The sequence below is a fragment of the Vipera ursinii genome (genome assembly GCF_947247035.1).
Source record: "Vipera ursinii genome assembly, chromosome: 7".
NCBI lineage: Eukaryota > Metazoa > Chordata > Lepidosauria > Squamata > Viperidae > Vipera > Vipera ursinii.
The window spans coordinates 54879099-54900172 of NC_139521.1; the positions used below are offsets into that span (position 1 = coordinate 54879099).

General features: G+C 39.2%; 1 protein-coding gene across 1 annotated transcript in view; it reads right to left on the reverse strand.

Annotated features, from left to right (window-relative positions):
* The window catches only part of ENPEP (glutamyl aminopeptidase), a 46237-nt gene that overhangs the window by 12800 nt on the left and 12363 nt on the right, over positions 1-21074 (reverse strand). Inside the window, exons 5-11 of the mRNA XM_083367551.1 lie at positions 17488-17642; positions 16183-16296; positions 11062-11196; positions 9124-9189; positions 4443-4508; positions 3713-3864; positions 2644-2723 (exon numbers count right to left, since the gene is read on the reverse strand). Of these exons, the coding sequence (XP_083223677.1) occupies positions 2644-2723; positions 3713-3864; positions 4443-4508; positions 9124-9189; positions 11062-11196; positions 16183-16296; positions 17488-17642 (768 nt within the window). The remainder of the gene's footprint in view (positions 1-2643; positions 2724-3712; positions 3865-4442; positions 4509-9123; positions 9190-11061; positions 11197-16182; positions 16297-17487; positions 17643-21074) is intronic.

Sequence of the window (21074 nt, forward strand, 5' to 3'; positions counted from 1 at the left end):
CCTCCGGGTGAGATTCAAGGTGCTGGTGATTACCTATAAAGCCCTAAATGGCATGGGTCCGGACTACTTACGGGATCACCTGCTGCCGGCGTCATCTTCCCTTCATCCTGTGCGCTCCCACAGAGAGGGCCTCCTCAGGGTGCCATCGGCCAGAGAGTGTCGGCTTGCAGCCCCCAGGGGGAGAGCATTCTCTGTGGGTGCGCCAGCCCTTTGGAATCAATTACCGGTTGACCTCCGGATGGCTCCCGACCTTCGCTCTTTCCTCCGGGATCTGAAAACCTATTTATTTGAACAGGCCGGCCTGGTTTAAGGGTTTAGGGTATTTTAATTATTTATTGTTAGGGCTTAATTAATTTAATTTCATTTTAACTTTTGTATGTAAAGCTTTTACTGCCCTGTACACCGCCCTGAGTCCTTCGGGAGAAGAGCAGTATAGAAATTCAATTATAAATAAATAAATAAATTCAGCTTCTGCATGGTTCATTTCATATCTCATCTATTTTGAGTCTCTGGATGTGGGCAGCTGATCAACTCAATAGTGGAGACTTATGGGAGTTTCCTCAGAACTACCGAACAAGAAAAAGAAAGAAAGAAAAGAAAGAAAGAAAGAAAGAAAGAAAGAAAGAAAGAAAGAAAGAAAGAAAGAAAGAAAGCTTCCCATAGCTCTAATAAATGGCTGGAATTATTCCCCAAAATACCAAGGGTGATCCAGGGAAAAGCAGAGGACTTTGCATCAAAATTCAGTTTGTTTCTGCCAAAATAGGTAAAAATTTTACCTAGAAAATCTGCATTAAACAATTTTATTTTATTGTGAATATTAGATTAAATTTTCATCTTTTCTGTTTTGGGCTCAGTCCAAATGTGGATTAGGATATACGTTTCCCAGCTATACAAGTTGATGAAAATGATTTTATTTTCCATATTAAATTTAGAACAGTGCAAGATTGATCTGAGTGTTAAACTAGCATTTTGTAACAGATCAGTGCCATCTTGTGGTGTTACTGGAACATGCATCTTGTTTTGTAAGTCTCCTCCTTCCCCCCTCCCCCGCATTTAAGCATTTTGGAAGTATCTGTTTTATCAAGCCGTTTCTCCCTTTCCCTTTTTAAAGAGACAATAGTGTTAATATTTGAAGTATAAATAGGTTTTGTATTCGATCATTTTACTTTTTAATAAAAACTAATTTTGTTTACTTTTGTAAGAACAGGCAATGTAGACCCTATCTGAATCAAAGACCATAATTAGGGAAAAACACCAAGCCTGGTGCTTCATGAAAAATCAATAGTCACAGCAGCAACTCCCCAAAGCAAAAAGTTGGTTGTGTAGTCCCAGAGAACTGTAGTCCTTTACCTTTTGGGGCTAGACACCATTATAATGTGACTTTTCTTTTATATCCTTGTTGCATAAAGAATAATAATTTAACAAGCAACCAAGTAGCCTAGATCCAAGCCATACAGGATATTAAGGGTTATAAGCAGAGCTTAGGGACGCAGTGGCTCAGTGGGTTAGGACGCTGAGCTTGTCCATCAGAAGGTTGGCAGTTTGGCAGGTCAAATCCCGATTGCTGCGTAACAGAGTGAGCGCCTGTTACTCGTCCCAGCTTCTGCCAACCTAGCAGTTCGAAAGCACATAAAAATGCAAGTAGAAAAATAGGGACCACTACAGTGGGAAGGTAACAGCATTCCATGCACCTTTGACGTCTAGTCATGCTGCCCACATGACCACAGAGACGTCCTCGGACAAGCACCGGCTCTTCAGCTTTGAAACAGAGATGAGCACTGGCCCCTAGAGTTGGAAACAACTAGCACGCATGTGTGGGGGAACCTTTACCTTTACCTTTAAGCAAAGCTTTGTAATCCTTCCATAAATCAATGATAAATCGTGTAGTATTTCTTGCACTATATGAAGACTAGCATGCCTGCTAAGTTTTGTATTCCATATTCAGGACAATTGTGCTGTTCTGTATTCACTTAAAATTTCAAACTAGACACATAGTAAGTCCTATATAAGGCATGTTACATTATTAAGAAATGTAAGAAATGGTCAAGTCTACCAAGAATAATGAAGCAGCCAACTGAAGCCATAGGCGATGATTATGGTGACTAGCTTCTATAGTCCTTCATTATGCGTAAGATGAGGCCTTGCTCCTTTGCTTTTTGGAGGGACTTGCCACCTAAACTGGTTATCCTGTATGTTGCTCTGATGGGGTCCCCAAAGCAATTCATTGAGAGATGAATAAGGTATTTGCCTGTACAGACAGCTATCAATAATATCTCAAAAATTTCCTATCAAAGATTTTAAAGGCTTTAGAGTTGGGACATTGCTATCACCTGAGAAGGAGGTGTGAAAAAAACAATCATTCCTCTTCATAATTCAGATGGTGAATTCTCTTGGGCCACCCTGCTTTTTCAAAAGAAACTCCTATTAAGTCAATGCCATTTACTCTGATTTCTATATGCTTGGAAACTAAGCTGGATTTGGCCTGGTTATACCTAAATGGGACATCACCAAGGAATTCCACCCTATAGGAGAGACTGGAACTTGAGAAAACAGTTCAAAGGAAAGCAATGACAAACCACTTTGGTATGTGATTCAAAGAAATATTTACTTTGTGGATAGTTACTATCCATTAGCTCCGATTACCTGCTAATTCTGATTTATTGTAGAATATTATATTTGATGTATTCCCCTCTTTCCATTTCACTGGAATATTCCACTTGTAACTGAAAATTCAGAAAGACATATTTTTAAGAATTTTTATAATGCATCATGCCACCATTTTTGAAATGTACTATAAAAACATCTGTGGTCTTGCTGGTTAGAATAGTTACTTCAATATAACCATTTTTCACACTTAGGACCATTGCTGCATTCCCATGGTCACGTGATCAAAATTTGGACACATGGCAACTGACTCATATTTATGACAGTTGCAGGGTCCTGGGGTCACGTGATCACCTTTTGTAACCTTTTGTCAACCAAAGTCATTGAGGAAGCCAAGCTGACTTTCCAATTGTGTTACTAACTTAACAACTGTAGTGATTCACTTAACAACTGCAGCCAGAAAAGTCGTAAATGGGGCAAAAGTCACTTAACAACTGTATTGCTTAGCAACAGAAATTTTGGGCTCAATTGTGGTTGTAAGTTGAGGACTACCTGGATATTCAGGTTCAGCTATAGAAATTGGCAACAGTTCCAGCAATGTAGGAGGCTGCCTTTATTGTGCTAACCTGTCTGCCCATCAAATTCAGTTTTATTTAAACTGACTTGGCAGCTGCTTTCCTTTAGGGACCTTCAGAAAGCAAACATATACTCCGTCGGTGAGGAATGAATAAATCCCCAGCAAAGCAATGACTAATCACGTTACCGAACTTAATGAGTGCATTGATCAATTTCACTGATTGTGAACCAAATCATGGTTGATTTGGGAGATAAATAGTTTTGCTGCAATTAACTAAGGGAAAGATTGTCAATATGTTCTGAAGATGTTGGGCTCCAAATTCCATTAATTCCAGTTATTCATTAGTATAAAAATAGAAGTTACACCACAGCTACATCAGAGGCTTCATAGGTTCTCCAATCCTAATATAATAATCAACTAAACGATTTTATTATATCAGTTATCTATGTGAAAAGAACTTGGTGAAGATCATGGAGAAAACAAATTTCCCCAGTCTAGCAATATCATATCAAACTGTTAGGCAGAAGATACCTAAATTCAGAAGATGGCTTGGAGGGATCTGCTTTGGGATCCAATAGAAAACGTTGCTGTGTGACTGTTGAGTTTAAATCAACTTTCAGCACAGGATAACCCATCTGCCTGGTCCATGTGTCCATCACGTCTCTGACAGGCTTCCCACTTACCTAAAAACAACAATAGATGGTCATGTTAGGAGAGTCTTCCACATCAAAAGTAGAGATTATATCAATTTTCCTGGAGGTTTTTGAGCAATTCATTTATTTGCGATAGACTGATATTAAATTGTAGCTGGAGTTTTGGTGGCACATCTTGTGCTAATGCACATTTTTCTTTCTTTTGATTGGCTTCTCAGAGCATTTTTAAGATAATCATTTGGTCCTCCAATCAAACTTTGTATTTGGTTAGTACCCCAGTATAATGGTTATAACATAATTGAGGCGCAATCTTTGGTACTTTTTCTTTGAATCTTGCTTTGCTATTTCAGTTTGTTTACTTTACAGATCTACCCAGAGAATTTTGGCAGTTGGAAGATAAGTGCACACACAAAAAAAGCTGCAAATTGCTATTAGACTCATTAATTCATAGTTCTTTAATTCGTTGGTGCTCTTCTTGTCTTTTCCTAATTGTGCCACCACAACAACATGAAAAGCATGATTAATGCTAAATTATTATTTCTTCTCTGATGCAAGCTCAGATGCTATTGGTGAAAAGTATGAACTTACTGGAGATAAAGCAAACATACCTCTTCCATTGCTTTCCAGAAATCATCTGTTTTTGCATTTTTAAAATAATGGTCTTTTAGGTATTTCTGTGGGAGAAGAGAAAGTTATTACATAGGGTTGTAAATCCTGAACATTAGCATTTCCCGTAACAAGTTATACTGATGGCTATCAGAACATCTTTAACTTGTCATCCTACAGATCACTCTTTGATCATGGTGCATAGCTTGGTGCAGGGTACAAACTCTATACAAGTACCCAGATAAAGCAGATCTCAGAGGCAGCCAAATAAGTGGCTAGTGTTCAATTGTTTTCTAAACAATTCCAGTTGTGATTTTAAAGCTTCAGGGCAATTAATCATATCTAAAACATCAAAAAAGATTGAGAGGGCTGTAAGTTTCCACTCTGATATATAGGATATGGGTGTACAATGTTGATATGGGTGTACAATGTTGTTAAGCATCCAGTTTACAGGATGCAAAATAAATAATTTACAATTATATATATATTTTTTCCATAAAAGTTCTCAAGATGAAAAAAGCCCTGAATTTTTAAAAAAATGTCCTTGATTTAACATAGTTAGAAATGCAACTTTCATTGACCTTAATTATTTCTCCAAGTGAAAGCTATTTAGGTAAAGTGGATTGCTCTCCTAATACTCTGCTTCACCTTCTATTTCAATTATTCAAGAACACAGATCTTAAAATAAGTCCCTCATCCATTAAATAAGACAGGAATTTATAATCTAAGCACACTACGTAGGTTTCAGTAAACAAACAACCAAAAAGGAAAAAAAAAGAACACAACTAGAATTTTCTCTTGTTCTTTCTCATCTCTTTGCCCTAATGAACAGACCAATACGTTTGTCAGGCTAAAAACTGCTGACTCTCAATGTCACTGCTGGATAAAGAATAGATTTGTCCTTTCAAAAGCATTGAAACTTGCTTTCAGGGACCAATGAGCAGATCCTGCAGACATGCAAGATTCGGAGTGTGGATTTTATTGTCAGAGAACAGCTGTGTTTTTGCTGAATTGTCTTTTAAGTGTTCCCTGCCTCCTCTCTACATACAACACCTCCCTACCCAGCACTTTTGTTTCTAACTTATTTTTTCCCCCTTCTTGTTGAATTTCTACCTGAGGTCAGCTTTTAAACAAAAGAGGTGAGCTTGACAAGAATTGTGCATGAAAATAACTTCTGCTGAATGGGATGCTCTTTACGGCTGTACTATGCCTACTAAAAATATAGAGGTTAATTAAAGGTACATATATTTATCATGCGGCAGATTTTATTCCCAGGGCCACAGGTCATAAGACTCTGCTGGGTGACAAAGAAGATTCTATCACTATAGATAACCCTAGACTTACAGCAGCTTGTTTAGTGACTGTTCAAAGTTATAACACCACTGAAAAAAGTGACTTATGATTATTTTTTGCAGTTACAACTGCTGCAGCATCTCTGTAGTCACATGATCAAAACTGAGATGCTTGGCAACTGGTTCGTGTTTATGACAGTCACATTGTCCCGGCATCATGTGATCCCCTTTTGTGACCTTCTGACAAGCAAAGTCAATGGGGAAGCCAGATTCATTTAGCGACTGTGTTACTAAACTAACAACTACAGTGATTCACTTAACAACCGTGGCCAGAAAGGTCATAAAATGGGGCAAAACTCACTTAACAAATGTCTCACTTAGCAACTGAAGTTTTGGACCCAGTTGTGGTCGTACATTGAGGATGACCTGTATTTCTGCTTCAGATTAATAACTGAGTTGAAGAAAGTCACTAAAACCTTCCTCTTCTTTTGTCTATAGAGATTCTCAATCATCCAGGTTGTCCCAAAGGTGCTTTTTTTCAAAAGGCAACTGGCCTTTCTTGGTTTTTTTTCCTTTGAAAACATTTTGCTTCTCATCCAAGATGCTTATTCAGTTCTTGTAGGTTCAGTTCTAAACCAATAAAAGTCCAGTGGCCTTTTGGAAAAAAAAAATGAACCTTTGGGACAAGGTTCTCTTCACTTTGTGGGGTGGATGGAGGACATGGCTCCTCCAATACATCCCATAGAGACATGAAGGACATTGTACGCTAGACTTGATAAGACACTATCTTGGTCATGCTGTGATTGAAAGTTATAATGGCTGGGCTGTGAATAGTCACGCTGAGACTGATAGTTATAATTCAAAAGGATATATTTCTCTTTGTCAGAGCTCATATGGTGAAGATGATAAACTAAAGAAGAAATAGCAAAATTCAAGTCCCTCTCAGCCCTAGAAGCTAATTAAAATTTTTGTGTTAGTCACCGTTCCTCAGCCTAGCCCTAGCCTATCTCGAAAAGCGTGGAGGATGTTGTGGGAAAAACTGGAGCAGTTGGATTGCTTCCCATGGAAATCTACCATGGGCATAGTTTCTAGAAATGCGTTCATAGCAGCAACGTGGAAGTTGAAGTGAACAAAACAAAACAATTTTTGTTTCTATGTACATATACAGTTTCAAAAAGTCCCTTCACCTAGGTGTGTGTATGTACACACACAGAGAGAGAGATATACACACATATACATATACATACATGTATGCATGTAAGTATGTATTAAGTGTTTTTCTGAAGCACCCGGTCTGGCCAAATATGGCAAGGAATACAATACAATATAGCTGCCTAACGTGCAAGCAGCCCAGGTTCGAATCTCAGAAGTGTATGACTGGTTGATGAGAGCTAAATAGCTCAAAATAGCTATACCAGTCTCCCTTTAACTCTTTGTTGGCAATCCAAATTTCACACACACACACACACACACACACACACACACACACACACACACGACCAGATTTGCATGCCAGCAGCAAAATAGAGGCTGTGCAGGAAAAAACATGCACAGCTCTGTGTAGTCTCTCAAGTTCTTTTCATTTTAGACATAGTTGATATATTCCAGAAATTATCTCTTGGTCTGATACTTCAGAAGTATGGCTTGATAAATCCTGTTTTTCTTGGCTCTTCCTACACATTTGAATGTGCTGCATTAGAACAATAGATGGCACTGTTTGTCTCACTCACACTTTGATGCTTTCATGAAGTCAGTTTGCATGATTATTCCTAGCTTGAATCAAAAGTACAGATCAAATATGCAACCAACTGCAACTTGATCAAGTGTAGAAGGTAGAGAACTGCTTGCACAATCATTATTCCTCAACTAACAATTATGACAATATTATTATGGGCTCTGAAACCTTAACTACTTTGATCTCAATTCCAGCTCTACCTAATAGATGCTCTTCTATAAGGTAGGCAGCATGTGGTAGCCTGATGTGTGTTCTTTCTTTTAAACAATTTTTTATTCAACTATATATATTCAGGGTGGAAACATGGCAGACTAACATATATCAATGAATAGTGGGGATAATGCAGAGAAAAAAGTTTTTCATGAGGATGAGGGGTTTATAGTTATGTTGGAAAGGGAGAAGAGTACTGATGTAATGAAGGCCAGAAGTCACTTCTTTAATTATCTTTTTTCTTTGTTTTCTTTTAACTGTGGGGGATGCAGTGGCTCAGTGAGTTAGGACACTGAACTTGTCGATCAGAAGGTCGGCAGTTTGGCGGGTCGAATCCCGAGTGCCACGTAACAGAGTGAGTGCCTGTTACTCGTCCCAGCTTCTGCCAACCTAGCTGTTCGAAAGCACGTAAAAAATGCAAGTAGAAAAATAGGGACCACTACGGTGGGAAGGTAACAGCGTTCCGTGTGACTTTGGTGTCTAGTCATGCCGGCCACATGACCACGGAGATGTCCTTGGACAAGCGCTGGCTCTTCGGCTTTGAAATGGAGATGAGCACTGGCCCCTAGAGTTGGAAACGACTAGCACGCATGTGCGGGGGAATCTTTACCTTTACTTTTATATATTTCTCATTTTTTTCTACTTAATTAAAAAATTTCAATATGAATTATTTTAAAAAGAGATAAGGATGAACAGCCAGCCAGCTAAGAAATCATGGAATGAAGACAAGTCTCTGACCATGGTGAAATGAAGAACTGGCAAGTAGACCAAAATTAAGTAGGATAATTTTTCTATATTGAATTTACAAAAAAGGTTTGTTAAAAATTTGAAGGGACAAAGGGAGAATGAAATCACATTCTAGAACATTATTTGAAAAGACTAAAGGTCAAGATTCTTACAAATAAAAAGGAAAGAATACAAAGTTGGTTTATTTGATCAGGTTAAAATAAATTTGTTGTCAATTCTGGTATCCCTTGATAAACTTTTGTTCATATTTGGATTTAAATTATGAGGCTTTATTTGATTATCAATAAGAGATGGGATAGGGAAGAATAGATCATTAGTTGTATTTTAAGACTGATAAATTACTAAAATTGTTTATATTTGGGATTACAAGGAAACTCATTTCTTTATTCATTTTTCTTTTCTGCACCTTCTATTTCTTCTTATTTCTTTGTTGTATTAGTTGCATTGTAATTATAATTTTAATAAAATTATTGTTTAAAAACATTCTGGGTCCTTTAATCCAAAATTAAATGAAAGGCACTAACTTAGGGAAGATTGTCCCAACCCCTAATTCAAACACAATCCTCAAAATCTGTTAATTCACAACTAAAATCCAATAATTTCTCCCAGAGAAATATCTAGTCCTATAATTACTCCCAGGAAAATATATACAGCTCAAATTATTAATAATTTGGGGTTTAATTTCAACAGAACGTATACCTGACATCCAGCTCTGAAGTGGTCTGGTGAGATCCAGTCTTCAAGCATTCTGAGAATTGATGCTCCCTAGACACAGAGAATTGATAATATTGATAAATAGTACTCCATATACACACACATAGCTTTGTTCAGAATTATTTTAACAGTTACTTGTGAATATTAATACTCTGATGAAGATTGCTTCAACTTTGACTTCAGTTCTAAGGAGAACATTTTAATACAATTCTCACTGATGGACAGAATTATTCTAAACAAGTGAGCATATGTCTGTGTACAGATTAATGTCTTGTCTTTCACTGGTACAATGATCTTCCCAGCCGTCTACAAGTCCCTTGACTTCCCACATTTCAATTAAACCTCAGATGAGGGTATCATGAGGAGCACACTTCTGTGGAGCTTTAGAAGATTGGGAAGGGGGGGACAGCCAAGGAAACTTCAGGATCACAGAAAGACACGGAACAGAAAATAACAGAACTACCTTTCTTGATACCTTATAACCATTCAGTAAGTACAAGCACCACAAAAAGTAACTAAAACACAGCCTAAGAAAGCGGGACAGAAAATCAGAAATGGGAAGAAAACATCTGGAAAAGTGAGGATTTATTGGCGCAAAGTGAAGATATTTTCTGATAAACATGAGCCAGCTCCATTTGGCATGCTGATTCATGTCATTTGTGCCAACTTACACATTTATTACGGTCAGTGGCTTTGTTTCCCCATTCCCATTCCAACTTGAAGCAATCCAGTGAGAAAAGTGTCAAGAGTTCAGTAGCAAATAATATGTTTTGCACACTGATGGTCCCAAGTTCAATCACTGGCACTGCCAAGTTAGAGATTCTGGAGATCTGCTAATAATCAAACTAGACCACATTGACAGAAGTAGAGTAACACTCTGATTTGATACAAGACAACTTCCTAATTTACAAATAGATTGCAGACAACTTTGTTTGCCACAATTCAATCCAGATGTGTGACTTCAGCCTTTAAAAATATATGTGGATGATCCAGCTAACATGACTGGTGATTCGTGCCTGGTCATGAGTAAAGCTTGTATGATTTGGACCAGAACAATACCATTGTGCAAGCAAAGGTGAAGGTTGCAACACATAAATTTCATAACTGGTAATCCCATTAACAGTTGTAAATTTCAGACCATTTCCTTTTTTTCATCTCTTGAGTTTGACTATGAAAGTCCCAAATACATATTCAAGAGGCTAACTATAAAAGTGAAATTCCATTTAAATAGCCACTTTCCCTGAATCATATAAGGCAATAGTGATATGAACGCATGCCTATAGCAAAGAGACAAGGCCACTTTCATCTTAGTATCATTCATTTTCGATACACTGTAGAGAAACCCAGAGTACCCTATAAAAATATCAACAGGTAGGAACAATATACACAAGTCTTTGTACACCAGTACAAAGATAATGATTAATTTATCTAAACCATTTCCGGTGTGCCACTTCATATAATACATAATATATATTGGCTGTGCTCTTGCAAACCACTAAGTGATGAAAATTACAGTGCAGGATATTATGTAATTATCACCCCAAATACTTTATATACAGTTTCAGTATAATAACTGAAAAAAGTAAGTTACAATCAGTACTTGCATTTACAACTATCACAGCATCCACATGGTCATGTGATCAAAATTTGGGGCTTGGCAGCCAGAAATTCTGGTCTCAATTGTGGTTACAAGTTGAAAGACTACTTGTATTGTGTTCCTCTACTATTCAAGGAAAGCAAGTTCTCCATCTCTCCTGCCTCTGAGCTGTAACACCACATAGTGCAGATATACACATATAATGTAAATGTAATCCCACAAGATTCATCTCCTGGTGTTTCCCCCCAAGATGAAAAAAACAGTTCAAACGCTAAAGATGTTTAACTTCTTTTCTCCCAATTATATGGGGAAACTTAAGCTCTTACTTTGCTGTAGGATATGCCATCAAATACAGATGTTATTTCATCAGGAGAAGACACATTCACTGTAATAGGGTGAGATGAAACCAAAGAATCATCTTTCAGCACTGGCAGTACGTCAGAAATTAAAATTTGATCCAGCTGTGGAGAAGAAAGAGTTGGGTGGAAAAAAGTTATTATTACCCCAAATTATTTACTTAATTAGCTAAAAGCAAGCTAATGCATGAAAACTGATTAGCATAAATAAAATCATGCCAAATGTCACTCTCACCCATCATAGGATAAAAGGAGTTTTGGATTGACAGCTAATTAACAGGACAGAGAGCAAAGAAATAGTTATTGCAGCTGACTTTCTTGATTCTCTAGAATTTTACTTAATTTTTTAATAAATATATCTAATATATATATATATATATATATATATATATATATATGTATGTATGTATGTATGTATGTATGTATGTATGTATATGTATATGTATATGTATATGTATATGTATATAACAATATCATATATACATATTATAAAACAACTAATAGAAAAACAAGCTGTTTTTCTACCATCAAGTTTGATAACTCAAGGAAGCTTCTAAATCAGGGGCATTCAACCTTAGCAACTAGGCCTTGTGGACTTCAACTCCCAGAATTCACCAGCCAGAAGGGCTGGCTGGGGAATTCTGGAAGTTGAAGTCCACAAACTTTAACATTGCCAAGGTTGGACATCCCAGTTACAAATTTCAGAGCTAAATAACTTGATGAAACCTATCCCGCTAAAAACAAAAATACTTCAGAGGCTGAACTCCTATTAAAAAAGAAAAAAACATTCAGTTTATTTGGCAGCAATTCAAAAGTAGTTTGCCACTGTTTTTCCCCAGGATGTTTCATTTAGCCTACAGCCCTGAGAACTGAGTATTTTCTCAATTAAGTATTAATCAAACCTTATGTTGCCTTGCTTTTGAACTCAAATAAGGTCAGCTAACAGCTATCTCCTTTTGAGCAGCAATGCTGAATATTTAGCAAGTTATTTAAATTATTAGAAAGGAATGTTTCTATCAATATTTTAGAGCAGCCTTGATACTTTTAATTCTCAAAATTCCTTAGTAAGTATGACCACTTATGAAAATTCTGAAGTCCATGTAGTTAGAGGGTGCTTCTACTGGGGAAGTCTATTATAGCTATTGGGCAGGAGGTCCAATTAAACTGATTCAGTGGCGTAGCGTGGGGGGTGCAGGGGGGGGCCGGCCGCACCGGGCGCAACATCTGGGGGGCGCGCTCGCACTCAGGAGGGATGGAAGACGCGCTGAAGCGCCCTTCGTGCGGCTGGAGTCCCGTGGGGGGGATCCGGGGCTGAGGCGCACTCAGGGAAGCAGCAACTCACAACCAGCTACTCTTGGGGGACGGAGGCACAAAGCCGGCCAGACAGGGCTCGGAGCCATCCCAGACCACAGCTGCACTTCCACCTTTCCCAGGGCGGCCCCCGCAGACGGAGCACAGTGCAGGGCACCAGCATGCCCCACTGCCAGAGAAGCACCCGCCGGTGCGTCCCCGACTCCCTCACCCCGCGGCAGGTGGTGGCGGCGTAGCGGGGCTTGCGAAAAGCGGGGCGGTCAGCGGCGGCTGCTCCCGGCGCCGGGCAAGGGCAAGCAGGGCAAGGTCGCTCCTGCTCAAAAGCCAGAGTTCAGCGGCTGGCGAGGCACTCGCGCGGGGCTCTCCCGGGGCTGGCAGGCCGAACGGGGACCGGCCTCCCCCTCTCCGCGCTAGAGCGGCCCCCGTGGTGGCGGCCCGGTGCACGTGGCTGAGGGGGCGGCGGTGGCGGGAGGGGGGTAAGAGGAGCGAGCCGAGCTCTCCCGGGGCAGCAGGTGCGGGCTGGTGCGGCTCCAGGCTCAGCCGCAGCTCCGGCCAAGGGCTGCCAAGCTCACGGGGCGTCGTGCCGGCCCCCTCCCTCGCTCCCCGTGCCCGGATGCGCCCCCGGCGGAAGCCCCGGCCAGCCGCGGTGCATGCCTGAGCGAGACGGGCAGCTGCGCTGGCGGGTCCCGCTCTCTTCCAGGCATCAGAGGTAAGAAAGGGACGCCGGCGCCCCCAGCCGCCCCCCCCGCCGGCTCCAAAGTGGAGGCTCCGCTGCGCCGCCCGCCTCCTGGCACGGCCTCGGGTCCCGGCGCTTCTGCCGCACATGAGGGAGGGGATGCCGGACCTTCCCCCTTTTCCCGGGGGAGGCGTGGGTGGGGGGTGCGGCGGACGCCCAGGATGCGGGGCTCCCTGCGGCAGACTCAAGTGCTAAAATCCACGGGTTAGGGGGCGCAAATTACTTGCCTTGCCCCGGGTGCTGACAACCCACGCTACGCCACTGAACTGATTTATAGCTAAAATCCTGTCCACAGGAATCTTCTCAACTAACTGTTGGCAACCTGCTTAGAGTTAGATAAGAATAAACAGCACTTAAGGGTGGGGGATGGATTTAGTTCTCTTGTGGTTATGTAGGAATTCTAGGCTGTTCCCCCTTTTCACTCTGCAATCAGATTCTATTATCCCTTCTCCTACATTATTCTATAAAACAACAAACATCCAAGTCCATGCTGGAGATTCAACAGGTCAGTGAAAATGTCTGTTTCTTTAATCCTGGATGGACTACTGAGAAGCATAATCCTACTAAGTATTCTCTAATATAGGCTGATTTTCAACAATGATCAGTATTCCAAGATCAACATTATACTACTGGTCTACAAATTTTGGGAAGTTATCAACCGCTAAGATTAAATGTGTTACAATTACATATTTTAGTTAGATTAATTAGAAAATGGGTGATAAAGGTGCTGGTTGGCTAAAGTTTTCAAGATATTTCACAATAAAGATTTATACACAGGCGAGTATATTTCCCTACAAGGGAGGGAAGCGTTTAATGATCATGATGCCGTGTAACTTCTTGATAAAGTATGGTAGAACAATGAAAATGGTACCACATGGAAGTGTAGAAATTTATCTTCACTTTGAGAGTAAAGATTATTATCTAACTGTAATTTATTGCAAGCTACATTTGTGTTGGTCAGATCTACGCACCATACAGTTACATCTGGTGGCTTGTGAAAGTGTCATTGTCTAACATTTCCAAAGAATATTTGTGTGATATTTTCCCTCAGAGGCCAAGATGCCTCAAAACTGTGTAAACAATGCAGATAACTTCTGCTACACATGTGGCGTGGTTCCATTTGCATCTCAAAAGTGCAGTATGACGGCAGTGGTAAAAAAAAGGCATACCACCTATATTTTGGATGCAAACTAGGAGATCAGGATAAGAGTTGGGCCCCTCATTATTGTTGCATTACATGTGCAACTTATCTGCATTATTGGCTAAACAAGAAGAAAAAGTCCATGCCTTCGCAGTCCCAATGGGGTTGAGGGAACCCACCAATCATAGTAGCGACTGCTATTTTCATGGTTCCCCCAATTGCCAAAGGAATCTCAAGAAAGAAGAAGTGGACCGTGGAATATCCAAACATTCCATCCACACTGTGTCCTGTACCCCATGGTGGGGACTTGCCAATTCCAGATCCACCAGAATCCTACTCTCTAGACTCAGATGATGATAAAGATGATGAGTAGGATGCAGCTGACCCAAGGCCATCAAAACTTTAGCCCACCACACGCTCCTCCTGAACCACATCTAATTTCACAGAGTGAACTGCTCAGGGATTTGGAATTGCCTAAAAGTTACTGGGTTCCAGATTACAACAGTAGAACCTCTTGCAGAGTGATGGGGAGAGATTCCACCAGGATATTGCACGCATGGAGAAAAGATACCAGGGGAAATGGAGTCCTTCCATGCTTGCCAATTACTGCTAGAATCTGCCCAGGGATGATCCTACTGCAGTTCACAAGAGAAAAGCCAAAAGCCACAGTTTAGATACCAAATAAAGATGGAACCTTGTTGTTTAATCTGATGTTACAGCTTATCAGTTTTTCATGCAAAAAGCATGAAAATGTTACATGAAAAACCAATATATGAATGGAAAGTTAGTTATTGGCATCAATAAAGAGATAAATTTATAATGATTGGTGAGGTACCATTCTCATTCTTATATTTATTTATTTATTTATTTATTTATTTATTTATTTATTTATTTATTTATTTATTTATTTATTTATTTATTAGTTGAATTTATATACCGCCCTATTCCCGAAGGACTCAGGGCGGTTCACAGGGCAATTAAAACAGTACAAAAAAGAATAAAATGGAATTAAATTAGTACAGGCCCACAATTCCTAATAACAATAAAATTAAAATTTTAAAATTAATTTAATATAATTTAATTAAATACTTTAAAATTTAAAATCCCTCAGTCCAAGCCAGACAATTCGAACAACCAGGTTTTTAAGTCCCGGCGAAAAGAGCGAAGGTCGGGGGCAGTCCAAAGCTCCATCAGCAGTTTGTTCCAAAGGGTGGGCGCACTCACAGAGAACGCCCTCCCTCTGGGAATCAACCGCCAGCAATCTCTAAACGGCGGAACCCTAAGGAGGCCCTCCCTGTGGGTGCACACAGGACGATGGGAGACTGATGCTGGTAGCAGGTATCACATTTTGCAGAAAAAGTATGGAGCATAATTTCACATTCCCCTCATAATTTTGAATTATTTTGATGCAATTTTGACCTGAAGCCATGTCTTGGAAACTGGAGCCAATTAATACTCAGGACTTAATTTTCCTGTATTAGTAACCCAGTTCTGGTAAACCTGATCTATTTTCATTTCCGAGGTTTCTTCTTGTAGACCATTTAAAAAAGACTAGAAGTCAGTGGTTGGGGACCAGAACGTTGGGCTTCAAAATTGATTTCAGGCAGCCCATCTTGTATTTTTCGGGGGGGGAAAAATCAAACAAAGTGGAACAACTTGCCTCCAGAAGTTGTGAATGCTCCAACACTGGAAGTTTTAAAGAAGAGATTGGACAACCATTTCTCTGAAATGCTATAGGGTTTCCTGCCTAAGCCGGGGGTTGGACTAGAGGACCTCCAAGGTCCCTTCCAACTCTGTTATTCTGTTCTATTCTAACAAAATTCTTGGGCTAAAAATGTCCATAAACATGAGTAATACTTCCTTTGTTCATATTCTATAATTATACAAAGATAAGAATTCTTACCATTTGCCATTTTTCTTCTGTAGCATTTACACCCATATACTCAAAGTAACTGGCAAATCCTTCATTTAGCCATAAGTCATCCCACCAATCCATGGTGACAATATTTCCAAACCACTATAATAAGTAAAAAAAAAAAGAGCATTGAGAAAGATGAATAGGAAGAGAAATGTATCATCCATAGCAGAGCTGTTTAGATATTATGCAAGAGATTTTCTCTGTTTGCTGGAAAATAACAGAAAGGCAAAACAAACCGCAGCTCAAAAATCCAGTTTTTCCTGACTTCAGTTTTGCATTTAGATGGGTAATAACTGAGAACTGGACATTCTTGGTGGCAAAATTCTATCATTTGAAATGAAAATTTCCTGCCTTCTCTTCTTAAATTCCAGCCTAAACCATTCTAACTTGCCCATATGTTGAGCAGCTATAATTATTATTAAAGTTTTATGTTTGCCTGATTCCGACTAGTTTTGTTAAATGTTGACTGCATTTGCATAAATTTTTATCATATTGGGAATCAGCATAACCTCCTTCCATGTTCATGAACATCTTGTTTTAACTGAAGTATAACTATAAGGAGCCCTAGGTGTTTTTCATTTCCATTTTCAATATTTTTGAAGTATATATACAAATATATATTGAAGGTATATATTACCAAGGGAAACTTGGCAGCTCTAGTTATAATAATGATTTGTCTTAAAAAAACACAATCAGAACTCAAAGCAACTGAACTACTCAAGATATCGTCAGAACAGTTTGGGAAACAACTACGCCTTTTCAGTCATTTATTGACATCTCAGTTCAGCCTTTTTAAAATGCATTTTCATTTAAAAATGATAATAAACCTCTAGCTGAAATATCCTGCTCTGAAAGCTTTCTGTCAAAAGGTGGATAAAAATATATCAAAAGAGACTGTAATTTTGAAAACACAATGTTTGTTACTGGATCATAAATGTTATCCTTTAAAAGTCTGATGAGGTCTCTCTGTGCACACATATTTGTCTGAAAATGATACGTGTTAAACAAGAGATTTCACTTTAATTTTGATGCAATTTTAATGAGTGCTTGTTTTGTTTATGAAATATATATAAAACATCAAATTAACCTAATTATTTTATCATTCAGAAGGAAACAGATAAAATCTTGTCAAAAATTATTTATAGGAAAAGCACATTATAATTTCCTTGAATATAATAATGCACTTTAGTTTCTTGTTGACAAGAATATTCAGTAACTCTCCGTATGCACTTTGCATAATGAGATGGGTGGTATAGAAATTTAATTAATAAACAAACAAACAAACTATACCTGATGAACAAGTTCATGGGCAATCACAGTTGCCACTCTTTGTTTGTTTGAAGCAGCAGATTCTTGTGAATCATAAAGGAGATTAGTTTCTCTATAAGTGATCAGCCCCCAATTCTCCATGGCCCCAGTGCCAAAATCTGGAATTGCTATTTTGTCTAAATGAAACAAGAGAGATGTTTACATAGGTGTTCAAATTCTCATTTCCCTCCAGTCACCATACAATCTGATAATGCCTGCTTGTGTGCTTCCAACACAAAAACTCAGTGCCAGGTATGATAGGATAATATTTACGTATGAATCAATTCTATTCTCTTCCAGTTTACCTTTCCACCAAGGCAACTTAGACACCACCCTCCATAATATTCAAGAAAGCCTACAGATTTAAGGGTGAGAATATAACTGAAAGCTTGCAACTGCTCCTCCACTAATGTGTCCATCAATCTGTTCATCTTCTCAACCACTGAATGAGATTTAACTAGAATGTGTTCAACAAGAATAGAGAGCATGAGAAACTATCATAAGAGGCAATAAAAGAAGATAATGATATAATTATAACAATTTATATATTATAATGAAGATAAGGACAATGATATGGGGGACACGGTGACTCAGTGGGTTAGGACACTGAGCTTGTCGATCAGAAGATCGGCAGTTTGGCGGGTCGAATCCCGAGTGCCGCGTAGCAGAGTGAGCGCCTGTTACTCGTCCCAGCTTCTGCCAACCTAGCAGTTCGAAAGCACGTAAAAATGCAAGTAGAAAAATAGGGACCACTACGGTGGGAAGGTAACAGCGTTCCGTGTGCCTTTGGCGTCTAGTCATGCCGGCCACATGACCACGGAGACCTCCTTGGACAAGCGCTGGCTCTTTGGCTTTGAAATGGAGATGAGCACCGGCCCCTAGAGTCAGAAACGACTAACATGCATGTGCGGGGGAACCTTTACCTTTACCTTAAGGACAATGATAAGGATCAGTATAAAATTAATCCATTTTGCTGTCTGAACCATTAGGGCAATTTCCCAGTTACTATTACAAATCTTCATTCATAGCTTTCCCTAATATACAACAACTTTTATGTATAATTTTCTCTAAATCTTCAAAACTTCAAAAAATATTTAAATGATGTCATTTTAAAATGTAAATGATCATTTATATAGCTTGTTCAAGCTATTTAAAGCTAAGCTATTGCTTTTTAGACACAAGTTTTAGAAACATATATTCTTTTTCAGATGTGAATCTCAAAAAAGAGAGATTTGTATGCATGGATTTTTTTTTAACCAAGCAAAGTGAGAAATAGCAGGGCTGTTTGTTATAGCTATCCATGCCAAAATCTCAGAAATCTGCTTTCACAGAAATCCAGAAATACACATGAAAGGACAAGGCTGATGATGAATTTAACCCCTAATGTTATTAATTCATTCAGGCAATATGAGTATAGCATTGTACCTAAGCTGAGTAACCTCACCCTAAACTGAAGCTTACATGTCACATGAGCAAATATTACATAGAACAGGGGTGTCAAACTCAATTTCATTGAGGGCCGCATCAGCATTGCGGTTGCCCTCAGGAGGCCGGGTGGGTATGGCCAGGGTGGGCGTGGCCTACTGGGTGGGTGTGGCTAGAGTGCGTATGGCCTACTGGGTGGGCGTGGCCAGCTCTACATCATTGGCATCAAGAGTGCCTATGGGGGCCTGGGCAGGAGTGGGACAGATCTGAGGGTCTCTGGAAGAAGGAGGGTCTCTGGGCCAGGGCCAAGGCAGTGGGGGCCGTTCCCTCACTGTTTCCAGGATGGCTTCGCGGGCCGCATGAAACCACTTCGCGGGCCGGATCTGGCCCCTGGGCCTTGTGTTTGACATGTCTGACATAGAACAAGTAATGGGACCACTTACATCTTTAATGAAACTAAATCATTCCATGGTATTATTGTAAATTTCATATTAAAAGGGATGAAAACCACTGTTAGTAAATTGTTTAATCCTATTAGTTAATTATACAAAAGGGAGATGCAAAATGTACATTATCTACAGAGAAACAGTGTTTTGCAATCAAGTTCATAGCTTTGAATGTAGTATTATATGTTGCAGGATCCAGTTTGGGTTGGTCACTGGGACCAGAAAGGTTTAGTTTTCTGAACCTTTGGACTCATGCTGAATCTCATTCGCAGGGAACTTCCCTCTTCTGTTATAGACTAAACCTCTGGTCCCATGGCCAATTTAGACTGGATTCTGCAAAATTTCTTGGGATGTACATTTTGCCTTCATTTGGGAGTACTATATGTGGTACGCAGGCAATCTGTCCTTCTTTCATCACACACAATAATAATTTTCATTGCTTTAGCCAGACTAATTTCTATAGATTCTTCCCATGATTAGGTTGAAAAGTGATTTGATAATGGGGCTCAGAAATATTTATTGATAAATTAATGAACTAAATCCACAGATAATGAATCATATCTGATTCTATTCACCATGACATGTAAGAGCATGTCTTTATAGCAGACAATCTGTATTAGTTCAAATGAAAGAGATGGACCTCTACAATCTTTGTAGGACGTACAATATTGCCATCTGCTCCTGCTTAGAAGTCAATCTGCTTCTCAGATGGACAAGCTTAAAGCAAGAACTTTGGATCCAAAAAGCTTGAAACCCCCATTTCTTCTTTATTATTATTCAGCATGGGTTTCTCAACAGTTAGCTGATATAAATGTCTAATTCCATTATATTTATATCTATCACAATTAATTCAGTACTTGATAACACTTATTTCATTCTCACAATAGCCTTTTTATTTATTGAAAGTATTTCTAAAGTGTGCTTTATTGGATGGTTGCAAAATTATAAATAAAAATATCTACATAAATGCGTAAAATGTATTAAAAACCTTATAAATTCTTGCTTGAAGAAGATTCTATCCAGTTCGATTGAGATATGATAAGCTTTCTCAATTACTTGTTGGCACTGCAATTTTAAATTATTTTCCAAAGCATGGCAATGTCATACAATAAGTGTGAACCACATCCAGAAAATATCCAGAGTTAAGACATGACAGTCAACTGTGATTGAATACCTTCCTTCACATTGCTTGGAAGCCAGATGTGTAGTGAAATGTAATGTATATGGTTTGTGTATATGTTCTGTGATGCTTTAAGCCTACTCTGATATAAAGATTCTGTTTTAAAATTATTTTTGTTTGCATTTTATTCAGCTCAATGCACTTTTTCCCAAGTGAAGAAATGCAGATTAAAACTGTTTGGAAAGTGACAAATCTGTTGCCAATCTGAGGAGATTATACTTGTTGCTGTGGACCAAAAATTGGATGCTATAAAACAGGGCTTTTCAACCTTTTCACCCATTGTACCACTTTTAGGATCGGGCAACATCCGAGTACCACCAGTCGCCTAGCAAGGTGTCAAAAACTTGATGACCAAAAAAAAAAAAGGAAAAAAGTGATGAAGTACAGGTAGTCCTCGGCAGCGCTCTTCCTCCTGTCCGAGGTTTTCATTGTTGTGAGCATTTCTGTTGAGGATTGGCAGAGGGGGTGGGGTGGGGGTGTGTTTGGTTTTTATTCCCCCTGTCTGCTGGGTGGTTGCA